General features: G+C 33.9%; 5 protein-coding genes across 6 annotated transcripts; 3 read left to right on the top strand and 2 right to left on the bottom strand.

Moving 5' to 3' along the window:
• The first annotated feature begins 2294 nt into the window (after window positions 1-2294).
• Window positions 2295-6573, top strand: LOC145556748 (ribosome biogenesis protein NOP53-like). Of its 2 annotated transcripts, XM_081618397.1 has the most exons (12): window positions 2312-2546; window positions 3119-3291; window positions 3376-3424; window positions 3521-3546; window positions 4150-4230; window positions 4320-4430; window positions 4532-4620; window positions 5004-5123; window positions 5218-5340; window positions 5590-5656; window positions 5769-5848; window positions 5939-6573. In XM_081618397.1, exons 1-12 carry the CDS (start codon window positions 2387-2389, stop codon window positions 5943-5945), a joined length of 1086 nt encoding a protein of 361 aa, XP_081474523.1. In that variant the 5' UTR covers window positions 2312-2386; the 3' UTR covers window positions 5946-6573. The 2 variants fall into 2 exon arrangements, with proteins under 2 accessions (XP_081474521.1, XP_081474523.1); XM_081618395.1 differs by lacking the exon at window positions 5939-6573 and having other exon boundaries at window positions 2295-2546; window positions 5769-5852.
• A 146-nt stretch (window positions 6574-6719) lies between these two features.
• On the top strand, window positions 6720-7856 carry LOC145555525 (protein LURP-one-related 15-like). Its single transcript, XM_081617259.1, has 3 exons — window positions 6720-6977; window positions 7183-7407; window positions 7740-7856. The coding sequence occupies exons 1-3, from the start codon at window positions 6720-6722 to the stop codon at window positions 7854-7856; spliced, it is 600 nt and encodes a 199-aa protein (XP_081473385.1).
• Window positions 7857-9101: 1245 nt separating this feature from the next.
• On the top strand, window positions 9102-12598 carry LOC145556747 (uncharacterized). Its single transcript, XM_081618394.1, has 6 exons — window positions 9102-9352; window positions 9458-9524; window positions 9629-9745; window positions 9904-10002; window positions 10731-10856; window positions 12138-12598. Exons 1-6 carry the CDS (start codon window positions 9323-9325, stop codon window positions 12263-12265), a joined length of 567 nt encoding a protein of 188 aa, XP_081474520.1. The 5' UTR covers window positions 9102-9322; the 3' UTR covers window positions 12266-12598.
• Window positions 12599-13652: 1054 nt separating this feature from the next.
• On the bottom strand, window positions 13653-15273 carry LOC145556746 (small ribosomal subunit protein eS21-like). The gene is made up of 4 exons (XM_081618393.1): window positions 15159-15273; window positions 14276-14366; window positions 14042-14174; window positions 13653-13946 (listed from the first exon to the last, which is right to left on the bottom strand). Exons 2-4 carry the CDS (start codon window positions 14323-14325, stop codon window positions 13884-13886), a joined length of 246 nt encoding a protein of 81 aa, XP_081474519.1. The 5' UTR covers window positions 14326-14366; window positions 15159-15273; the 3' UTR covers window positions 13653-13883.
• A 917-nt stretch (window positions 15274-16190) lies between these two features.
• LOC145556744 (amino acid transporter AVT6C-like) lies at window positions 16191-19799 on the bottom strand. The gene is made up of 5 exons (XM_081618392.1): window positions 19350-19799; window positions 18162-18314; window positions 17788-17991; window positions 16844-17300; window positions 16191-16759 (listed from the first exon to the last, which is right to left on the bottom strand). The coding sequence occupies exons 1-5, from the start codon at window positions 19723-19725 to the stop codon at window positions 16639-16641; spliced, it is 1311 nt and encodes a 436-aa protein (XP_081474518.1). The 5' UTR covers window positions 19726-19799; the 3' UTR covers window positions 16191-16638.
• Window positions 19800-21789: the final 1990 nt, after the last annotated feature.

The raw sequence follows: 21789 nt of genomic DNA, 5'->3' as shown, positions 1-21789 counted from the left end.
TACATAAACCCGTAATAATCCCTAAACACTCCAATATAAAACCGTTAAACCGAGCACGAAGTTCCGTACATTATAATTATCATATATCACACGACAAAATGTTTGTCGACACAGGCAAAGTCTAAAACACAGAATTGTAACACAAGTCGACCCAAGGCATTCAACATCATATCAACTTAAATTACAACATCAAATTCTCATCAATTTCACTCTTCTAAGCAAAAACAATTAAAATTTATAAATCCATACCTTATTCAAAAATTCGCTGCCATCATTTGATCAAGCAAATGTGATAAACATGGCCGACAATCGTTGAGCTGAGAAAATCATTACAAAAAAAAATATTAAAGCAAATTATAAACGCATCGCTCAACATTAAAACTGCAAAACAAAACAAATTAATGAAGCTAATCTATCTAATTAATCAAAATGAGTTAATTCTCAATTTAATCATACGCTATTTTTTGACAAATTTTTCATGTAATGTAACTAAATTATGAACACTAAATTTTCCAGAAGAAATTCGATATTTAAAATTCAATTAAAAAGGGATGAAATAGGATTAATTTCAAATTCGTTACCTCATTGATCACGATTGCGAAATTTCACCGAACATTTGGTCTGCATTACACGTCGTCATCTCATCGACAACACAAAATCGAATTTTTCTTCTCAGCAAATCCGTGAGAATTGAAAGAATTCGAAAAGAAATTGTTGCAGCGAATTACTGCGTATTCGTTTTTGGTGTAGTAGTGGTGCAAGTTTTCCCTACCGTATACTCGGTGTATTTGGCGTACTACCAAAATAAGGTTGGTCCAAAGGGGGACCTTCCACCGGGGCCATTAGGGGCCCGACCCCCGGTATGTTGAAATAAATTAGCTAAATAACCTTATTTTACATATAATTTAAAATATTAATACATAGTGATTATTTTGTTGTGAGAGATAAAAGATTCAAATCCCGGTCCCTCTAATAGTTTTGACCAAGATCAGCCACTGGATTGGTATAGTCCTAAGCTTGAGGGTCAGGGACCTCAGGGTTCAATTCGGGCCTAGAGCCGTAGAGGACTAGAGGTGTTGATTCCGGGGATTGGGTCGGGTTCAATCACCCGTGTTTGAGTTGTGTTAAATCATTTGTAAAATTGTAAGTCAAAATGTTAATCAAATTACTTTCATGTTAAGTTGAGACGAGTTGATTTTTTTATTTTTTTTTTCCTTTTAGTGTTCTCATCTGTTTCATCTTTTGGATTAATCCGCATTCGATTTCTTACCTATATTTTGTGGCACTTTTTTAGGTTTTAAGTTGGGATAAATCATGACGTTCAAGAGACAATCTTAAGGGTGGTATCCTTATTTATTACTCCCTCTATAGAATTTGTTATTTATTACACCCGCGGTCATTTGCTCAATCAATAAACAAATTAAATTAGCAAATGACCCCGGGTGTACATAATAGTCTCTCCTCCTTCTATACCTATATTTTTGCCCCCATTTAATTTTTAACGGTCTCCAAAATGCATTTTAAAATTTATATACTTTCATTTATATATGTAAAAACTTGATATTATCGTTAAAATATATAATATGACGAATCCAACAAAATCCCATAAAACTATGAAAAATGGGAACATTGATAGTACTCTCTAAGTTTCTAAATTGTATAACATGCTTAGTTATGAAATTTGATAAAAGTATTAAGCATAGGGAGTAATCAGTAATTTTTGCCAAACCAAATTATTATTGAACTGAAAATATATATACTAATTCTCTATATATATGAGAAATTGGATTTCTCATTGAATTGAACTTATTTTTATTAAGGTTGTGTTTGTGTTTGGTAACTATCTTATTTGAGCAAAATTAGCTTATTGACTATTAAATAAGCTAATTCAAGGTGTTTGTGGAAAACTTATTTAAAGAGCTTCTTCTACTAAATAAGCTATTTTTCAATAACTCCTTTAAGGAGTTTTTCAATTAGCTTATTCAATTCTTATGACAAAATGACACTTATACCCCCATTTAATTAAAAATACTATATGAATTATCTACCCACAATTAGCTTATTGGTCATTTCACACAATCAATCGGCTACTAAACACTTTTCTACAACGAACTAATAAAATAAGTTAGTCAAATCATTTACTCCGTAATACAATCAGCTAATACAATCAGATTCAACTTTCAGCTTTTTCCCAAACACGACCTAAGTTTTTTTAACGCAACCCCAATAAAAAAGAAATATCCTACACCGTAAACGCTAAAAAGGAAGCAAGGAACCCTGAACCAAAAGACCACTCTTCAACTTCATCTGTCCGCCTCCATTACTCGCAGAAACACCCAAAAACAAAAAACAACAACAGCAGCGAGGAGAGAGAAAAAAACCAACAATGGGGAAGAAGAGAGCGAAGAAGGTGAAGAAAGCATGGCGTAACATCAGCTCCCAAGAATTCGAGGATTTCACCGAGAAAACTACTCGTGACGCTAATTCCGGCGGTTCTCTTGCTTCTGCTCCCAGTGATTCTCTCTTTGTTCTTGATAAATCCACTGGTATATCTCTTTCTCTATCTTCCCTCTAATTATGCTCTTGATTTTAATTTAATTTCATAGTTTTTTGCATTCAATTTGATATGAGGGTTTAATTTTGCATATGGGTTTATGTGTTAAATGAGAATTTTTTCAAATTAAAGCTATTATACTTAGATATATGAACATTTAGTTGATTTGAAGGATTCAATTTGATGATTGTTGTGAATTTGATTTTGATTATGGGTATTTTTGTTTAATTCCATTATTGTTTGATATATTTCAAATTAAAGCTAGTATACTTTGTTATTTGAGCATTTGAGGGATTAGTAAGAGTCTAGTAGGCTCTGGATTATCGGGTGAGGTACCCGAGTGTGACCTAGACCTGTATGTTTTGTCACAAATTTTGTTGTAGTAGAATCAAATTATTACCTTAAGCAAAATTTTGTACTAGTGAATGTAGAAGCAAAAAATCATAGAAAATGTATGAATTAGGAATTTTTGTGAGGTACTCTAGGTTAAGGAATTTATTTTGGGTGTGGATACAGTTTTTACATGAATTAATTGAAGAAAGTTGGGGTTTTTGAATGATTTAGATGTACCGGTTAAGCGTAAAATTGAGAAGAAGAGGGAGAAAGTACTGCGTTTCGAGAGTATACTGCAGAGGAATCAATTTGTTAAACCTGTGGAGTCATCTATTCTCAAGGATTCCAAGAAGAAAAGGAAAACAGTTGATTTGGCTAAGTCTCAGGATTCTTCCAGAGATAAAGTGAGTATTTTTAACATCAGCAAATAGCTATGTTGAGTGTTGAAGACAATGTATCAAGTGTAACATGTGCTTTTGTTTTTTCAGGATAAAAAAGGCCCCGAATCTGGCAAATTTGATATATGGGATGCTCAAAGTAATATTTACTATCTTCGTTATCTTGAGTTTCCAGATGATCCTGTTGCTAACTTTATCATGTGATTTACAAGTTGTCTTTCTTGCATTTTTGCAGGTACATTAAATATCAAGGGCAAGAAGGTATGTTGATGACTAGCTATTCATTTTCTTTTGTTTGAAATTTTGAGAGTATATTTGTATCTACATTGGTGGTGTTTAATTTTTTTTTTTTTTGTTTTATCATTTGCATTAGGTACAGAAAGCAATTCATACTTGATATTCTACTAGTAGAAAGAACATATTCATCATCCAATCATCTTTTTTTAATCAATCATCATTAGTAAAATATTTGGTATCTTAGAAACACACGTCATTGGCTGCAAATTAGGTGTACGAAACTTGGTATTCGAATACTTTAAAGTTTCTGCTTCTTTTTATTTGATCGTCATTTTGAATAGAATTGTGCTAATCTAATCATCTAATGATTCACTCCTTCGCTTATTGTGCTTCCCATCCTTAAGTATGTAGACATTTGATTATTTATTTCCCATTAAAAGGTGCTTACACTGTTACACATGTTATGTGAAGTATTTGGCTTGTCAAATTTGGATATCTTTTCTGTTGATCTTTGGGTCAAGGTCTCTTATGAGATCCCTTGATTTTAGATATATATTTGATGTACAGAGTCTATTACTTGATATATATTGTCTGACTGGTGACCATTATGTATTGTTTGATTTACAGAAAGGTAAACCTTCACAAATTCCAGCAGTTGAAGTTGAGCCTCAAGGATGCTCTTTTAATCCAGAGGATGAGAGTCACAAGGTTATTAGTTATTAGTCAAATATCTCTTATTGTCTTGCTGTTTTAACCACATCAAACGTTTACTTAATTTTAATCGATGAGCATTTCAGGACTCCTTGGCACAAGCTGTTGCAGAAGAGATGAAGAAAATTTATAAAAAGGAGCTGGAGCCTGAGCCAATTCCTTTAACTGTTCCTGGAGAACCAGTCACTGAAGATGATGTAAGTTTTTATTCATTTTAGCCTGCCTGGTTTGAGCCTTGTGCCATTTGTATTTGTCTTGTGAAGCTACAGAAGATCCTGACAATAGTAACATTTATCAGAAATATTTTCTGGAAGTGGACAATGAAGATGATGAGGAAATGGACGAGGAAAATCAAACTGAAGATGGGAATATCGAAGATGAAAAAAGGTAAATTTTGCATTACTTTTATAAGTAGAAGACTTGTACTCTTATATATGTGTGCCATAACTAAGAAATTATGTTGGACTCGGAGTTGGTACTTCTGAAATATTTGGCAATATCTTTTGTGCTTGGCCTCCTTCCCTCTTTGTAACAAGTCAAAGTTGTTGCTTAATCTGTACAGCCTTTTATTCCAAGTTTGAGTTTTGTTTGGCTAGAAGATCCATCTGTTGATTTTCCATGCACTTATCTTTTTGGTTGCAATTTTTTATCTTCTTTATTTTCTGTAAATGCTATCTTCTATGTAGACAACTTTGTTCTGGTGTATTTGACCTTGGTTAGATGTAAGGTTGATCTGGGAGCTCATGTAGCTAAGAAAAATAATGCTGCAGGAAACCTAAAGAAAAACGGATTACCACTGTTGAGAAAAACAAAAGAATTAGACGGAAGGAACAGGAAAAGGCCTCAGCAGAAGCCAAGAAGATTGAAGAGCTTTCAAAGGATATTGACAGGTTTGTTTTACTCATCTGGGGCAATGAAGTAGTCCTTTTTAAAAAAAATAGAATAAAACTGGTGGTCATTTCTTTATTTGTTTCCTTCTTGCAGCATACCAGATTTACTTAAGGAAATAGCTGAAGAGGACGAAGAAAAGCAAAAGAGACATCTCCGTCGTATGGTAGCAAAAGAAGAAAGGCTAAAATCAGGCCCTCCACGCTTGGGAAAACGAAAGTATGTGGTACCTGATGGTCTAATTTCATGTTGAATTATTGTTAAATGTGCCCCCCCCCCCCCCCTCCTCTTTCATCTGTACCTGGAAAGTCGAAATCTATTATTAAATGTGATTTATCTTCCACAATAAACGAAAGCACCCACGGACCTGGCCTTATCCTGGATTGAATGACTCGCCACCAGAATGCTCCTGAGCCAAACTACTGGTTTTCCACCTCTACTTCTAATGCAAATGAATGTTGCTTTCAGGTTTGAGCCTGCCCCGACTCAGGTTCTCCTGACTGAAGAAATTACTGGATCCCTCCGCAAGCTGAAGGTTTGCTGCTTATAAAATCAACTTCCCTTCTGTGATGGATATATGTTTGGTCACTTGTTCGATAATTTAAGTATATTCTCTAATTCTTGATTTGTGTTTCTATTTTGCCAAGGCTTGTTATACGTTAGCAAGGGATAGGTTTAAGAGTCTAGAGAAGAGAGGAATACTTGTCCCATCAATGAAGAGGAACAGGTAAGCTTGAATTCAGAGTAGTAGATATGCAGGTGTTTTCTACAGCAGTCACAAATTCCAAATTCTCACCTCTTTTTTCAATTTTTTCAGGAAATAGTCGTTTTGAGAGCTGCTGATTTCTCAAGAGGGCAAGGCTTGTATAAGATCACTTGCTGACAAGATTAAATTAGAAGTAGCCTCAGCTGTTGACAAAATCCTACACAAATTTTGATCTGTCTATTTTGTAGTGAATGGGATTTCCCCATTTTTTTCCAGTTTTTTTGCTTTTAGTTCTTTGTTGAGAGGTAGTAAGGAAGATATGGTCCTCCCCAAAACAAGTGGGAGTGAATACTGTAATTCCAATTCATGGATCATGATAATTATTACTACGAAGTACGAAGTATATGTTATAGAAGGCCTAGTTATGTGAGTTCCATTTTTCCCATGTACTTTTCCTGTGTATCCTGTATTTCGGATTTGACAAGCACACAAGATGGTACAAGGCAATAATAAACAACGAAGTGACCATGTATCATGTACCACTAAACAGGTGACATCTAGGAGGTACCACTGCATTACCACTCATCCAAGAGAGCACGAGGATACCCATGTCGTGAGCTCAGACCGTCCTCGGATTTTGATCCTACTGGCACAAGTGGCCAGCATCACAAATGTAATTGTGCAACAATAGTATGCTTTCCTATATTTGCAACAATGAACATGCTGATCGTTTATTGTCCTACAAACTCTCCTTTCCTTTCCTCTAACTATGCAATTCTACTTGAATTGCGTTCTGCTTTTATTAACTTATTTTTTTCCATTTTACAAAAATCAAAAAAATTGAATTGAATGCATAAATTTTTTGACAAATTTCTTAAGCAATATGCAAGCAATGGCAGATGATCCCCAAGTAAAAGATGATAAACCGGTATCAAAAGTAGCAATAATAGATGAAAATTACTGCACCCAAAAATCCCAAGAATTTATAGTTCTAAAGAAAATGACTAAATTTCAAACCAATGCTGTTTTTCAAGTTTTTGATGTTGATCAAAATCTTCTCCTACAAGCTGACGGTCTCAATTGGTTGCTTCATAGGACATTCCTAATGAAAGACTCTCATGATTCTCCTATTGTCACTCTTCGTGAAGCGGTAATCATACAATATACCCTATTATAGCGCACATACACGATCAAGGACTAGACGTGTGAACGTTTATGTTTATCAGTGCACAACTTTGATGATTAATATATTTATATCTACCTTTGCCTCTTTTACTATTGCAAAAACGACTTTTGATTGACTCTTGCAAGTAATATTAGATTGAAAATTTTGGTGTTGATGTTATGTTATGTAGCGTATTACGGATAAACGTCGATGGGATGTATATGAAGGAGAAAGCACCGATGCACCGGATCACATGTTCAAAGTGCAAAGAACAAGCGCATTTCAAGTTAATGCACGACTTGATATATTATTTCTAGACAACCCTAACCCTGAAGAAGCCAGATTTCAAATTAAGAAGGATGATGCAAGTTCTAATTCTGCTGCTATGTACCAAGGCAGTAGAATTATCGCCCGAGTAAGTCGCCCGGATTACTAATTTCTTCTTTATACTTAATAGTTGTATAAGATAATTGAACCGTCTTTATTACGTGATGTAAAAAGAAATGGAGAGCATAATTATTGTATGAACGGTTAGAATGCATAATAAGAATAGGTTGGGGATTTAAGAATTAGTATAAGTTTTTATGCTAAATCTATTGAACTACGGTTGAAATTTGAAAATAATAGAGAGAATTCCGATAAATGGGTAGATTACTTTCTAGGTATTAAGATTCTTTTGAAACAAAGGCAAGACGAGGTAATTACTTATGATTAAGGGTAGTAATTCGTACAAACATTATTTTACAGGTTGAACATAGAAATACATGGAAGAACTTTCTTCAAGGAAAAGATGTGTTGAAGGTTGAAGTTATTGAAGGTATAGATTACGCATTTGTTATGTCTGTACTTATAAATCATGGGTAACGCCATTTAATAGTACTTACTCCCTATTGCTGTACACTTGTACATATCATGCTCCAAATTAGAAAACTTAATTATACTTTACTTCTCCATTCTGAAAGTTGATTTTTTACATTTTTAATTTTGTGGGAGCAAAACTAATTTGTAACAAAATTGTGGGGATCTTTTTTAATTTTCAAGTGTAAATTCATTTTGTCAACATATGGTTCATTGGTTCTTGTACTACTCTTCTGTAAGGAAATTTATTTTAAAAGAAATGAGGCTAATTTTATTTTTAGTTTAGATTTTTGTTCCATTAAAATATTTGATGCAATATTATTTACGAACATTTATTTAGAGTAATGAAATATAAAATCTTTAGGGCAGTGAATAAAAATTTAAAAAATTTAATATATTTCTTAAATTAAAATTACTTGAAGAATACATGTCAAAATTAAACATGAGTCGGTATTGTAGTTTAATATTTTCATTTTTTAACTTCTTTTCTTATATACCATGTTAATTATAAGATTTAATATTTTCATTTTTAACTTCTTTTCTTATATACCATGTTAATTATAAGATTGAAATTATATTAACATTCAATAAAGTGAAAGGAAGTCTATGAAAAGTTTTCCTCACTTGGATGTTGATATGCTAATTATAAGATTGTGGTTGATATAATGATATCCTTGGGGCTTGGACACAAAAAAGAAGAAAACTCTACCTGAAATGGCTAGATTTCTCAAAGAACACATGCAAAGAGTTTGTTAAACTATGCACTTCATACGAGATATCAATCAATATAAGAGATTTGCTAACTTGAATTTAAATAAATTGGCAATTTAATACAACACAAAATTTCCCTCACCAAATTACCCAATTTCAACTAAAAACAACAAAAACCAAGTAAATTTAATTTACAAAACTAATTAAATATAGATGGTAAAATGAAATATAAACTCAAAATTTATTGACTAGGCAAAACCAAAGGTTAACCGATCAATTGGTCAGCCTGACATTGAGGTCATACGGTCATGCCAACGAATAGGTCAAACATGAAACGGTTAAAATGCGACATGATTGTATTGTATCATGGTTGAACAAACCTACGAGTACTAAAATTGGCATGACTACGAAAATCTCGTGTTGTATCATACTCTCACACCACTCGACTCACAAGTCACAAGCCAATATGGGTTTGATCGGGGCAGAACCGCAGAACAAACTCGCATCGGATCATGTCGTGCTTCGACCCATTACCAACTTTGCATCTAAGGCGAATGACCCAAAAACTCCAAAAGAACCTTCCCATTTTTTCTCCTCAAAATCGAAGTCGATATCTATAAAGACCCGACCTTAATTTTGTGCCCAAACTTGAGTGTTGGAAGATCACTTAATTTGAGAAATACCCAGAAACATTCTGAAATTAAGTATCTTTGTTAAACACCCATTAACAAGATCAAATAATCCTCCATTGTTCAATTCCAATGCGTGGTTTAGCGGCTCAGATTTATACTGTGAGTTTTTATTTCATAAATTCAATTTCTGGGATTATTTCAATATTCAACCTATTTGCTCATTAATTAAGCTTGTATTAATCATCAATTTTATTCTGTTTTAAGTATTTTTGCAGAATTAGACCAGGAAATGTACAATCTAATGGCAACTCTACATTTCTCAGAACAAAAGGTTGAACTTGTTGCCTTTTTTTTTTCTGTGATTATTACTAATTGAATTGAATTGGATTTAGGTTATTTAGTTAATTAATTGATTAAGGTTGCTTGTGATTTTAGGATTTTCAGAAGAATTAACTCTTGAAGAAGATGCTGAAAGAAAAATTGGATGGGTGCTAAAGCTTATATTTGCTGGCACTGCTACTGCTGTTGGTTACCATCTTTTCCCTTACATGGGTAATTTTTGGTTTTAACCTTCTATCTATCATTTTATATCTGGGATTTTTGTGTATAAGAAGAAAGAACTGAACTTTTGCATAATGTAGCGATTGATTTGTTGTTGTTGTGATATTCTTTACTGATTTCTTGTGTTTTTGTTCAATTGTCTTATGCAGGAGATAATTTGATACAACAATCTGTGTCACTTTTGCAAGTAAAAGATCCCTTATTTAAGAGAATGGGTGCATCTAGGATTGCTCGTTTCGCTGTTGACGGTATTATTCATTGTCCTTAACTTGTGTTGCTTTTGTTTTCTTGTGAATTAGATTTTTTGGTGTGGTTTTTGACTTGTTATGTTGGAGCTATGAGGTAGGGGAGCATTTGCTCAACAAGTGTATTAGACTATTAGGGCGTTCTTATGTATTGTGGAAATGAGGACATTAGACATTCATCATGTGTTTCATCTTTAAATATGCATATTAAGCCCATTACAATTTCAGTTTCCCCTTTTTTTTTTAAGAAAAGGATCATCTTGCAAAGGCAAATGTGCATACTCCTAAGCTACATAATGTGTCCACCTTCATGATTATGTTATATGCATCTTGCATCTCACTTGCCAGCCATCAGTTGGAACTTTTATTTGTAACCAAGCAAGTACTTTGTATCAATTTGAATGAAGCACTTAATTTTTAAGAATATGCAGGGTTGCAAGATTTTGTTAATGTGGATGCAAAAACCTGTTAATTCATGCTGTATGTGGGTGATCAACAATGCTAGTGTGCTACCGCTTATAATACCCCTTTGCCATTGACAAAATGATGGGCTCTATAACTGCATTATGGAAGCCAATGCAACAAGATGCAGTTTTTATTAATTTTCACTCTATTTTTATTGATGTTTCTGTGCATTTCTTTTGAGCTTTCCTCCCTGAAGTGCATTTCAAAGAGACTGTAAAAAGGATGAGTCTTTTTAGATTTTATCATGTGGCCAACATGTGTTGTAGATGAAAGGAGGCTGAAGATTCTAGAGATGGGTGGAGCTGAAGAGCTTGTGAAAATGCTGGACACTGCTAAAGATGACCGAACTAGAAAAGAAGCACTTAGAGCACTTTCCGCTCTTTCAGCTTCAGGTACGATTCAATAATTTGTTGTTGCAATTTTTTTTTACTTAATGCTCTCAAAAGATGGTTTCTGTTGGGTCTTTAACCCTGCTGGACATTACAGAATATTGATATTACTGAGTTCAGAAAGGAATGCCCCTTCTGTGATTTTATCTATTTTTTGGGGGTAAACTTGGGCTTGATTAACAGATGTCACATTTTATATGATAGTAGTAGGTAATTTACCATGCCACCATTCTTATATGTTATTTCACACTCGATATGAGCAGATATCTTCAATGAAGGATGAATTATTAAGCGTTCTGTGGCTCTGAGGACTTAAAATTTACATTATCCTGATAAACAAGATAATAGGGTTTCTACATATTGCACTTCAGAAGATAGAATGACAAGCCTCTACTTACACCTTACTATTTACTAATAAGAATGATATTGTCCACGAAATCTGAAGCTTCTTCAGAAGTATCAGGTTGATCATATAGTTAAATTTAAGTACTGAAATAAGGTTCTGATGTGCAATGAGAGATTACTGCTGCAGACTAGGTCATAGGCTGAGAGAATCGATGAGAAATAATACAATAGTCATTCCGAGCCACCAAACTTGCAAATACAGTTATTAGTTCACGAATTTCAAGGTGGCTTTAGGGACAACAAACAACTGACCTCACCTTGCATTTATTTTTGAAGAAAGATAACCTCTGTAATGTATAGGATTTGAATGATGAAAAAAGGTACGGATATCTGTGAATATCTTCCTTTCTCCATCACATTGAGAAGAACTCCTTTCGCTAGCACAATATAGAATTTTCTTCCAACATTTTTAAATGGATAATTTATGTAGAATTCAAGCATCCTTGTGACTTTTTGCCTTTTGTTTTCTTATATTTCTATGTCACTTGTTAGGACTATATGGTACAAGTTCTCTCTGTACAGCCTTTTTCAGGTAGGAATTGTAGACTTGGGGAGACTGAGCATGATCTTGTTTTATTGGAAATTCCTTAGTGAAATCATCTTTGTTTTGCATTAATTGCTGGCTCTTTTGTCTTTCCACCTTGTATATTCATGCTTGAAGTTACTAAGTAGTGATATCACAATTTGATTGTTTATCCAACTCGAACCATGGAAAAATATAATTTGGTCTGTTTGTGGAACTTTAGAGCATTGGACAATAGGTACATAAGTGTGATTTTTTGTGCGAGAATTCTTATATGTTTGTCTGCATAGAAATGAATCAGAAACTTACTACAGTGATTTTTTCACTCCATGTATTAACAACATTGGTTTCTGCAGATGAAGCTGCTGCTGCGTTACACCAAGCTGGAGCAATTTCAGTGATCAGGTCGGTTCCAGACCCTGCTGAGGATCAAGACATCACCACTTACAAGTCAAGTTTACTGAAAAAGTTTGAAGATTTGTGATACAACTGAAATTTTTGGCTTTTAACCAATATTTTCATCTCGAGGGTATACATTTACAGATGCAGCATGATTAATTACGACTCTTTTGAAGACTAGAATCAGATGTGCTGCCCTTCCAGCAACAGGTGCAGGTGCAGCATGTTTTATGTTCTTTTTAATGTATTTTGTGCAAGGAGGTTTGCTGAGTTTTAGTGCCCTGTAAAACTGTGTCAATTCCTGATAATTTCAATATGTGATTCATACTTCATGGAGTGTGACCCATTTTTAGAGTTATGATCTTGATTGACACTGGTCTATTTAATTAATGTAATTGTTGATCAAATAATTGTCTCACTTTACTTGTTCATTTCTTAATATATTACCCTTTTTCTTTTACAACCCTAACCTGAACAAACTCAACGAAACCCTAATTCTTCTTACAGAAAACGTTTTTTTTTTATCAAATTGTCAGATACTCCAACGTGAGTACCTTTTCGCTATTATTTGCACTTGAATCCTTTTCCAAGCATCCTGCCTCCATTTCTCTTAAATCTCAACCTAAAGGCTTAAACCTTTACACTCTGCCTTATCCAAGGGCCAATATTATATAATCCTCTCCAATGGTTCAGTGCATAGGCTTGCACTTGATTCCTATAATCCTATGACCATTGTGACTGAAATCTCCAAAGCATTCCGTAGGACCCATGTGATTGAGTCCTCCTCCAAAGCATATACATTACGCTTAAATCTCGACCTTTAAACTGTCAAATCCACGGATGATTTACAAAAATATAGCTTTTAAAAAACTTATTTACGGTTTTGCATTGGAATGAAACTTATTTACGAAAACACAATCAACCAATAGCGGTTTACTTTGAAAATAAAATAAAATAAACAAAATTAAACTTATCCGAGCCTACGTGGACAGTAATTCTTCCATCTCCTTCTCCAAGAAACAGTACTAGATACTCCCTCAACAATGGTTCAGTGCTTGAACATGAATGAATCCCTAGACTTTGTGCAAGAACCTTCTCCAAAGGATACGACCTCATTACACTATTCTTGACCTCAACTCACTGCCCTCAGCAATGACCAACACAGTATACCCCTCTCTCTCCAATGACTTCAGAAATCTCAGTCAAAATTATCACTGCCTTTACAGTACCAAAATACTCAAATCAGAGCTTGAATGGAAAGGTAGATGTGTTTCAATTAAGGTTTGTTACACTGGAGTTTACACATTCTGTAGATAACTGAAATTTAAATTACTTCACTTCAACACTAGGCTAGGGCAGTAGTTTCATCCAACTACAAATGGTTTCAATTGGATGCCTGCAATACTGCACGGAAATAGCAAACCAGAACATTGAAAAGAAACCAAAATACTTCAAAAAGATTTTGCACAAAATAGAGGGAAGACAGCAAAATTAATCATATTAGCTGATGATATATCAAATCCATATTATAGCCAAAGAACTAACATTCAATTCAACTAAAAACAAACTCTAAACTCCAAAAGAGTAAAAATACAAAATTGAGTTCTTAAATCTTTTTTTGATTCATAACATCAGCAATCCAACTTTCACATCCTTCCTGGTTGATACTACCCAGGAACACTAAGTGAGATACTGTGAACTCCTTACTGGCCACTTTGAGCCTTCTTCTTCTGCCAAAGGCGATCAAGGGCACTGTCGGCATCACCCTGCACAAAAAGATAAATCCCAAGTAAGCTGCTACCCAGTTCAGACGGCTATTTGCAAGACAGAATTAAAGAGAGAACATGTAAACATTCCAGACCTGAGCACGGACGAAACCAGAAAGAGCAAAGGTGGTGGCACTGCCAGTGTAAATACCCCTGTCATCTAAGTGACCAACATTGATTTGGACTGAAGCATGGTCCTTGGAATAGATCAACCTGTTAGTGGCCGAACTGAAATAACACAAAACCCAGAAAAGATGTCAATTATCCAGTTAACCTTAGACAATACAAATGACAATCTAATCCCATTGTCAAAAAACTTATAAGCATACCATTTCCTGGGAATGTAAAGATCAATGATCTCTCCCTCGTCGTTTTGCATCTTTGCTTAGTTTGTAGGTGATAACACAACAATGCAAATACCTAATTTAAACATTAAAGAAGACTTATCAAAACACGCTCCAAGAAGCAATTCTTGGCAAAAGCAACAACTAAAATCACGCTATAAGTTCAATCAATTAGTAACAACAACCGATGACCGATTAACCTAAACATATACCATGCTCCATGGATATAGCATGAACCAACATTAAAGCTCGAATTACTTGAAACACAAAATGCATCCTTATTATATACTTCGTAATCAACAATTTGCAAGCTTATACTAATAAATTATTAAAATCAAATCAATTCAAATTGTCCAAACAGAAACCACATAACATATATTCATCAAGGGTTTCAACTAACAGCTTGATTATCAAGCCATTATACTAATTTTAGAATGGAAGTAACATTAAATTCTGGTTGAAACACCAAATAAAATTCATTAATAGGAATATATTACAACTAGTTCAAACACTCAATCCATTAATCCCAATAAAATTGATCAACACCCGCAAATTATAACAAAAAACCCACATCCCACATCATATTCCTCATTTCTAATTCAAAGCAACAAATTCCAACAATTTCATAGTTTATTGCCCAGAAGAAAATCGAAAAAATAAAGGCTTTAGCTACAATTTTCCAGGAATCTCAAAAAATAAAAATAAATTTAAATCAACACGAACAACAACAACCAAAAAAGGCATGAATGTAGAATCAAACATGAAATTGAGAAGTACAATTGAAAAGCAAAGATCAAACCAATTCAGAAATTTAAAAGAAAAAAGACTATACAATGAAGGAAGCAAAGGAGGGAGAAGAGAGAGAAACCTGAAAAGGAAGCAGAGGAGAGAGACGGCGCAAAGTAAATGATAGGTGAAGAAGACGAAGAAGGGGAAGTGTGAAGGGATTATAAGACCTTAGGAAAAACCCTAACTTCTTATTAATGGGCCAATTTATGGGCCTTCAATTAAACCTACGACTTTTTTGTTATGGGCTTTATTGGGCTATTCATCACTGCATTGCAAATGTTATTGATCCTGAAAGTCAACCATCCTAGACGCTAAGAAATGTACTCGTACCGTTTAAAATTACTACCTCCGTCCCCGAAAGATTACTCATTTGGCCTAATTTTAATCCCAAAAAGAATGACCCATTTGCATTAAAACACCCACTAATTTGCAGCAATATTTGTGCAAAATTAGCTTCCCCATCTAAAATTTTGATTTTTCATGTAATTTTATTACTTTCTCTCTCTATTTTTTTACAAACCTCGTGTAAATTTATCTTTTCAATGTACTTTTACTTATTTTTATTTAACTTTCTTAATACCCGCATAATCAACCCAAATGAGTCGTTCTTTCGGGGACGGAGGGAGTAATAAATTATCACATGTAATAAAAATCATACTCGATTAGAAGTCACCCACACCCTACATGAGGGCAAATGTTACTCCGAAATTATAAAATGTTACCTAAAACTTGGTGGTATATACTAGGCGTATCGAAAAGTCTTTGATTGACAATGGATTAAAAAGTTTTCTTAATGCGGACTGATTGAACCGGAAAACTTCTCACTTGCGCGCATGATTAGTTCTGAACAACGTGATTTACTCCTATGCATTTGTCATAGGAGAGTCAATATTTATAATGGCGGTAGATTAAAGGTTACGCAAATTTTAAATAATGATTTACACATGTTTTCATTTGTAGTAAATAATTTCCGGCTATACGAATATTTTTACACTCTTGCCATTTGGATGAAATTCGTAGCTCTCGTTTGCAATTTACATATTTTTATATTGATAGAGTTGGAGACCTTGGAGGTATTATGGTTTTTTGGTAGGTCTATTCAATAAAATGAAAATTAGAAATATGGGTAGCTTCTTTGATTTAAGAATAAACATTATTCGTCAAAAAAGAATAAATATTACATTTTCTCAATCATAATTCATAAATAGTTATTCTTTCTAAATAAAAAGTACTCAAAATTAAGATTTCACTCCATGAATGTAAGTTGAAATCCATATATGTATAAAATTTTACATTAGATTGCAAAAACCTCTGACCCTATTTCTATCTGCAGATGACCAACTCTCCAACACAGTTACATACACATACCACCAGTCCATGATACAAAGACATCATTCCAAGATGGAACAAGGCCATGTATTTACTCATTTACTTTACATCTACACATGAATAGCTCATGGTGCTGAAATCAACCGCATTCCCACTCAATTTACAGACTATAATCATATAATATAGCAAAAATACTCGTGATGAATATAATCATGATTAAGAAAGTAATTCTAAGACTTGCTTCCGTTGAAAATATTTGTTGCTATAGAAATCGTGCTGGTAACTACTGCCAAAATCAACATTATCAAGGCAACAACTTTATCTCTTGTTGAAGATATGCCGCGAACATCTCTGCCATGAGAAAACGGATTTCATTAGCAATGACAATTTGTATCCATAGCTAACAAAAAAGAAGTAAAAGCCAGAGTTGTATACCTTAGAGTGATGGCAGCAGGGAAAATAAATGCTATTGAAATGATGGTAGTTGAACCAACATACTGAAAGAATATCCATATATCCGGGATGGCAATAGCAGCCAAGTATGATAAGCCTAATAGTACTAGAGTGAGAGAAACGAATCTGAAGTTGTCATTAGCCAAAACTAGCTTCTTAGGGAACAGGAGTTCATCTATGTTGCCCCTCAGAGAGAAGTTCAGCAGAGGATATACTAGCACAAGGTGAAAAGCATAGCTCAACCGTACCACATCATTCAAGAAAGGACTTGCAGAAGACCTGTCAAAGTTTACAAGTATGTCGGAAGCAATTGACTCCCCAAACAGAAGGTACCCGAAGAAGCCAACAGAGAAGTAGATGACAACACAGAGTATGAGAGAAATTCTTGTTGCTGTTGTCATCTTAGACGGCTTGCCAAGTTCTGAGCTAATCGGATGGACTACAAAGGAAAACAATTACATATTTCAGATGCACTCTTTATATCAAAATATGATTACATTTACCTTTAACTCATAGTAATTAGTATCAAGAAAATTTAATAAAAATGTTCTGAAAGTGAGCACTGAGCAGCTTGTGCTGAACTGAGAAATTTTCCCAGCAACACAGTTTTGCATATTTTTTTCAGTTTTGAGGTAAAAAATGAAAAAAAATAAAATTGTAACAGGAAAATTAAAGGTCTATACATAGTTTTAGTGCAAAGATTAGAGAAACACCTTCCCTTCTTTTCTTTTCTCAAGGCAGTTAAGAAAGCTTTAGTTTATATATTTTCATGTAAAAAGGTTCCTTTGGAATAGAGAGCAAAATTATGAAAAAGTTGGTAAATAAACTACTCATAGTTCGGATTAGATTGCACATACCACTACTACTAGCTCAAATTATGTCCGAATTCACTTAATACTATTATAGTGGAAATTTATATTACTCACCATTGAAGTGAAATGTGAATGCTGTAACAATTACTGGGACAGCAGTGAAGAGGTTGAAGAATGAGGAATGACCATCCAATTCAGGAAACAATCTAGGCTTTTGAACATTTCCTTGAAAGAGCGCAGAGATGGCCATCACGAAGCTGATGAAAACAAACACCACAGCTAAGAGAACAGCCACTGCAGAGGAAAACCTCAAGGATTCTGCTTGCAAAGAAAAAATGGAAATTCAGCTCATACTTAGATCAAGTTTGATATGATCACGCCTGCGAAACGTTTAACTAGGACTTTAATCAGTTGTTTTTCAGGAAAGCATCTATTGCAGCATAAAGTAAATTATATAAGTAGTACGAATAAACTGAGTTTGAGCTTACCAACACGCCGGAAAAGTGCTAAAGGGAGAAGAATGAATGTGACAATGAAGAAAAGGGCATAAGGCCGAGCATTCCACCAATGAGAGCCAAACCATTCTTGTAAAACACCCAAATGAATGGAATCTCCATTCTCACTTCCAGAGAAAACATCGCCTGCAGAATTAAAAAGCACTAGGATATTAAGCACAGTTTTAAGTGTTCATCATGGAAAACATCATCATATATATGTAAGCCAAGAAGATATGAATATTGAATATCTAGCACAAAAAAAAGAAATAAGCTTATGACACATTGTTACAACTTACAACTTAAGAGTAATCACCTAATCAGATTGTTCTGTACACCTCATAGACAGTCCAGATTTGTCCCTAATAGAGTAAAATTCTAATTCAACCAGCTTGAATTTGATCTTTTGATGTTAATTTAAGCTAGAAGTTAACTGACTATGCCAATTCTAGCATAAAGAGAGAGGCAGAGAGAGTCCAATAAAACAATCAATCGAATACAGAAACAGTCTCTCAAAAGCACATAAATTTGCAAGAATTGGCATAAATTGCAACATAAAAGGGATGTATGGATGTGGCACTTTATCTGCCTAAGTTGTTTGATCAAAGTTCAGCTATTTCAAGAAGACAGTACAGTAAATGATCAGATTCAGGTTCATTTCGGGTCAGATTCTAGTTGGTCAAACCTAATGATGATTATTAGAACCGTAAACACTAGCATCATATATTCATATCTACTCAACATATTTGTTATCGAACACGTACAAAACATATTAAGGCCGGGCTAGGGATTGTGAGCTCGATCAAGTATCTACACTAATACGAGTATATCATTTGTTTCGGCTCTATGCCTCTATCAAGTATCCACACGACTATGTACACTAACACGATTACACGAGTATATTACTTTATCATTCGATTCACTTCATTAGTACTCACACATCACGACTATGTACTAATCCACACATCACGACTATGTACATAGTTACATACTAGAACCTTTTTCCAATTATAGTGAGACTTTTGCTAGACTTTTCCTCTAATTTTAAATCTCTACCACCAAAATAAACGAATTAAAAAACACTAAATCCAAAACGATTAAAAAACAAATCAAACTACATGTATCAATGCAAAACATCAACAAAAATGCTAAATATATTTAAATAAATTAAAAAAAAGTCACCTAAAATAATAAGATAAACGATCAAGCAGCCCCAATTTGAAATGATGACACAAAGCTTAACAAGCAAAGATCCAACCCAACCAAAAGACTCCCTCATAACACCACCGTACGTCGCCGGTTCGCCGGAAAAATTTGCCGAACCACCGGAGTAAGTAAACCGAAGCAAAAAGTTGACAGACAAATCCGACAACAATGCGACGGTAACAATCAGAAAAAACGCCGGAATAACTCCGAGAACCTTCAATGTCGCCGGAATTGACATAATTCCAGCACCGATAATGCTCGTCGACACATTAAACACGGCACCAGAAATCGACGCTTCTTTTTCGGCGACGCATTTCGTCGGAAGTAGTGGAGTTTCGGTGTCGGAAATCATTTTACCGGCAAAGTGGTGGAATTACGAAATTGCCCCGCGCGTATTTTTGTTTTGGTGGTTGGTTTTGTTGTGGTGTGAGAATTGTTGGGGGTTTTAAAAGAGATGAAAATAGAAAGGGTGAGAGTGGTATTTATGGTAATTTTGGTGAAGGGGCATGTACCTGGACGTCACATGGGGGACAAAATCAGATATTGATGTGAGTAGAAAGGATGTACTTGGACGTGGTATTGGCCCATGTGAAACACGACGATTTCTTTACAATTATTGAAGAGATGGATGTTGGAATTAGTCTTAAATGAGAGTCGTGAATAGTAGAGTAAATGAAATTCGATTTCAGGTCTTAGGGTATCAAATTTGAGATTTTGATCTTGTTCGGCAAAGTAAAATAGTAAATAGTTTTTAGCTGTTGAATAGGCCATTGTTAATGGAAAGTAGTTGTGGCTTGTTTTTTTCGTTTGAAAAGAATGCTGGAATACGTTATTAATGAAAAGTTTAACTAAACTTCAACCCTCACGATTTTTTGATTTAATATTTACAGTCTTACTTGGTATGATTCAAACCCCTAGGATATGAGATAATTAAAAACCCTACTACGGAGGCTTTAATAAATTTACTGAATACATGTATTATTGCTCTAACAATAAATGTATTGATTGCATATATTATTGCCCTAAAGATAAATTGTGAGCTTGTGACATTCATATCTTCTGGATAGGAACCCTATTATGCTACCCTATCTGAGAATTCTCACTAAATCAAGGTTGATGCATTCTGATAAGTTTTGGCTATGTGTTATAGTGGTACATACCTTATTTATAGATTTTATTACTTGTATTACTTATTTTGATTAGAATCTGATCAAATTAAATAAGATTATGAGACCAAATTGTATCATATTTCATACTTAATTGAATTTTGTAGATTATTAATGATTTAAACAATACACCAAAAAGAAAATAGTCCAAAGAAAGAAAAATAAACTTTTGCATTTTATAAGTAGACGAGAATTAATCACGAATTTGTAATGCAGGCACCATCCCTAAAAACTTCAACCAACATACATTTTTTTTTTTTTTGAAGGAATACTCGTTAATTCATTACGAGGCAAAGTGCAAGTACTACATATATTTTTTTTGAATATAAAATATATGAACTAGTGAGTAGCCTGGGCGTTGCCCCATTGGTACTTTTGTAATCATGCAATTGTTTTTTTTTTTTTTTTTTTAAGGATTTGAAATCTGAAATTCACATTATTGAACTTTTTTTTTTCAATGATTAAATAACGTGATTTATACTTATATGCATTTCTTTTTTCCATCTCTATAGCATTTTTGATAATGAGCTAAGATGGTTAAATACTCAACTTTGTTATAAGTTGTTGGGTGTTCAAATCCCTTTATCCTTATATTTTTATTAACGCTTTTTAATATAATACAGAATAAAGCTTCCATTTGATTATTAAAATCAAACTATTCATTTTCACTCTAATATTCTGTTAATTTTTTAAAAAAAAAATTAACAGAATAAACACAAAAACTTTACTAATAGAAAATAGAAAAAACGTGAAAAAGGGATTTTGTAAAAAAAAACAAAATAATTTTAAATCAAGTTAAATGGCCCTTTATGTTGACTACTTAAACCTATCGTAAGGTCCCAACACAAAGATAATGCATCGATGATTTTTTTTTTTTTGTGAATCTGGACCCAGCTACATCATGCGAAACTTAGCCCGATTTTTCTGGGCCAACTCGCTGGGTCCATACCTGATTACTTGCTTTAGAACAATCTACAAACATCATCGAGTATTAGCAATTTAGCAGTAAGGTCATGTGGGACACTTGACACAGACAAGCAGACAACATTGCCCTTGCCAACCAAGCACATATTGACATATTGTAGCCTAGTAAACGGGCCGTTAACTCGCTAAGTACTATAATCTTTATCGTTTTTTGTTTACAATTTTCTGAATTAACATCTAAGTAAGAGACTAAGAGGTATGACTAAATTTCTTTTTTTTTTTTTTTTTTTTTTTTTACGGAGTATAACTTATATTGATTTTACCCT

This window comes from Chenopodium album, chromosome 8, assembly GCF_948465745.1.
Source record: "Chenopodium album chromosome 8, dcCheAlbu1.1, whole genome shotgun sequence".
Classification (NCBI taxonomy): domain Eukaryota; kingdom Viridiplantae; phylum Streptophyta; class Magnoliopsida; order Caryophyllales; family Amaranthaceae; genus Chenopodium; species Chenopodium album.
This window is presented reverse-complemented; position numbering and strand designations above follow the sequence as displayed.

Bases quoted from the DNA above. Each gene is read 5' to 3' on its own strand.
- LOC145555525 (XM_081617259.1), top strand. From the start codon at position 6,720: ATGGCAGATGATCCCCAAGTAAAAGATGATAAACCGGTATCAAAAGTA. The intron at 6,978-7,182 runs GTAATCATACAA...TATGTTATGTAG, and splicing joins TTGTCACTCTTCGTGAAGCG to CGTATTACGGATAAACGTCG. The intron at 7,408-7,739 runs GTAAGTCGCCCG...ATTATTTTACAG, and splicing joins GCAGTAGAATTATCGCCCGA to GTTGAACATAGAAATACATG.
- LOC145556748 (XM_081618397.1), top strand. From the start codon at position 2,387: ATGGGGAAGAAGAGAGCGAAGAAGGTGAAGAAAGCATGGCGTAACATC. The intron at 3,292-3,375 runs GTGAGTATTTTT...TTGTTTTTTCAG, and splicing joins AGGATTCTTCCAGAGATAAA to GATAAAAAAGGCCCCGAATC. The intron at 5,341-5,589 runs GTATGTGGTACC...TGTTGCTTTCAG, and splicing joins CCACGCTTGGGAAAACGAAA to GTTTGAGCCTGCCCCGACTC.
- LOC145556746 (XM_081618393.1), bottom strand. From the start codon at position 14,325: ATGCAAAACGACGAGGGAGAGATCATTGATCTTTACATTCCCAGGAAA. The intron at 14,175-14,275 runs GTATGCTTATAA...GTGTTATTTCAG, and splicing joins CTTTACATTCCCAGGAAATG to TTCGGCCACTAACAGGTTGA. The intron at 13,947-14,041 runs GTCTGGAATGTT...CTTTTTGTGCAG, and splicing joins CTGGTTTCGTCCGTGCTCAG to GGTGATGCCGACAGTGCCCT.
- LOC145556744 (XM_081618392.1), bottom strand. From the start codon at position 19,725: ATGATTTCCGACACCGAAACTCCACTACTTCCGACGAAATGCGTCGCC. The intron at 18,315-19,349 runs GTGACTTTTTTT...TTAATTCTGCAG, and splicing joins CGTTTATCTTATTATTTTAG to GCGATGTTTTCTCTGGAAGT. The intron at 17,301-17,787 runs GTGAGTAATATA...TTTCCTTTGTAG, and splicing joins ATTCACATTTCACTTCAATG to TCCATCCGATTAGCTCAGAA.
- LOC145556747 (XM_081618394.1), top strand. From the start codon at position 9,323: ATGCGTGGTTTAGCGGCTCAGATTTATACT. The intron at 9,746-9,903 runs GTAATTTTTGGT...TGTCTTATGCAG, and splicing joins CCATCTTTTCCCTTACATGG to GAGATAATTTGATACAACAA. The intron at 10,857-12,137 runs GTACGATTCAAT...TGGTTTCTGCAG, and splicing joins TTCCGCTCTTTCAGCTTCAG to ATGAAGCTGCTGCTGCGTTA.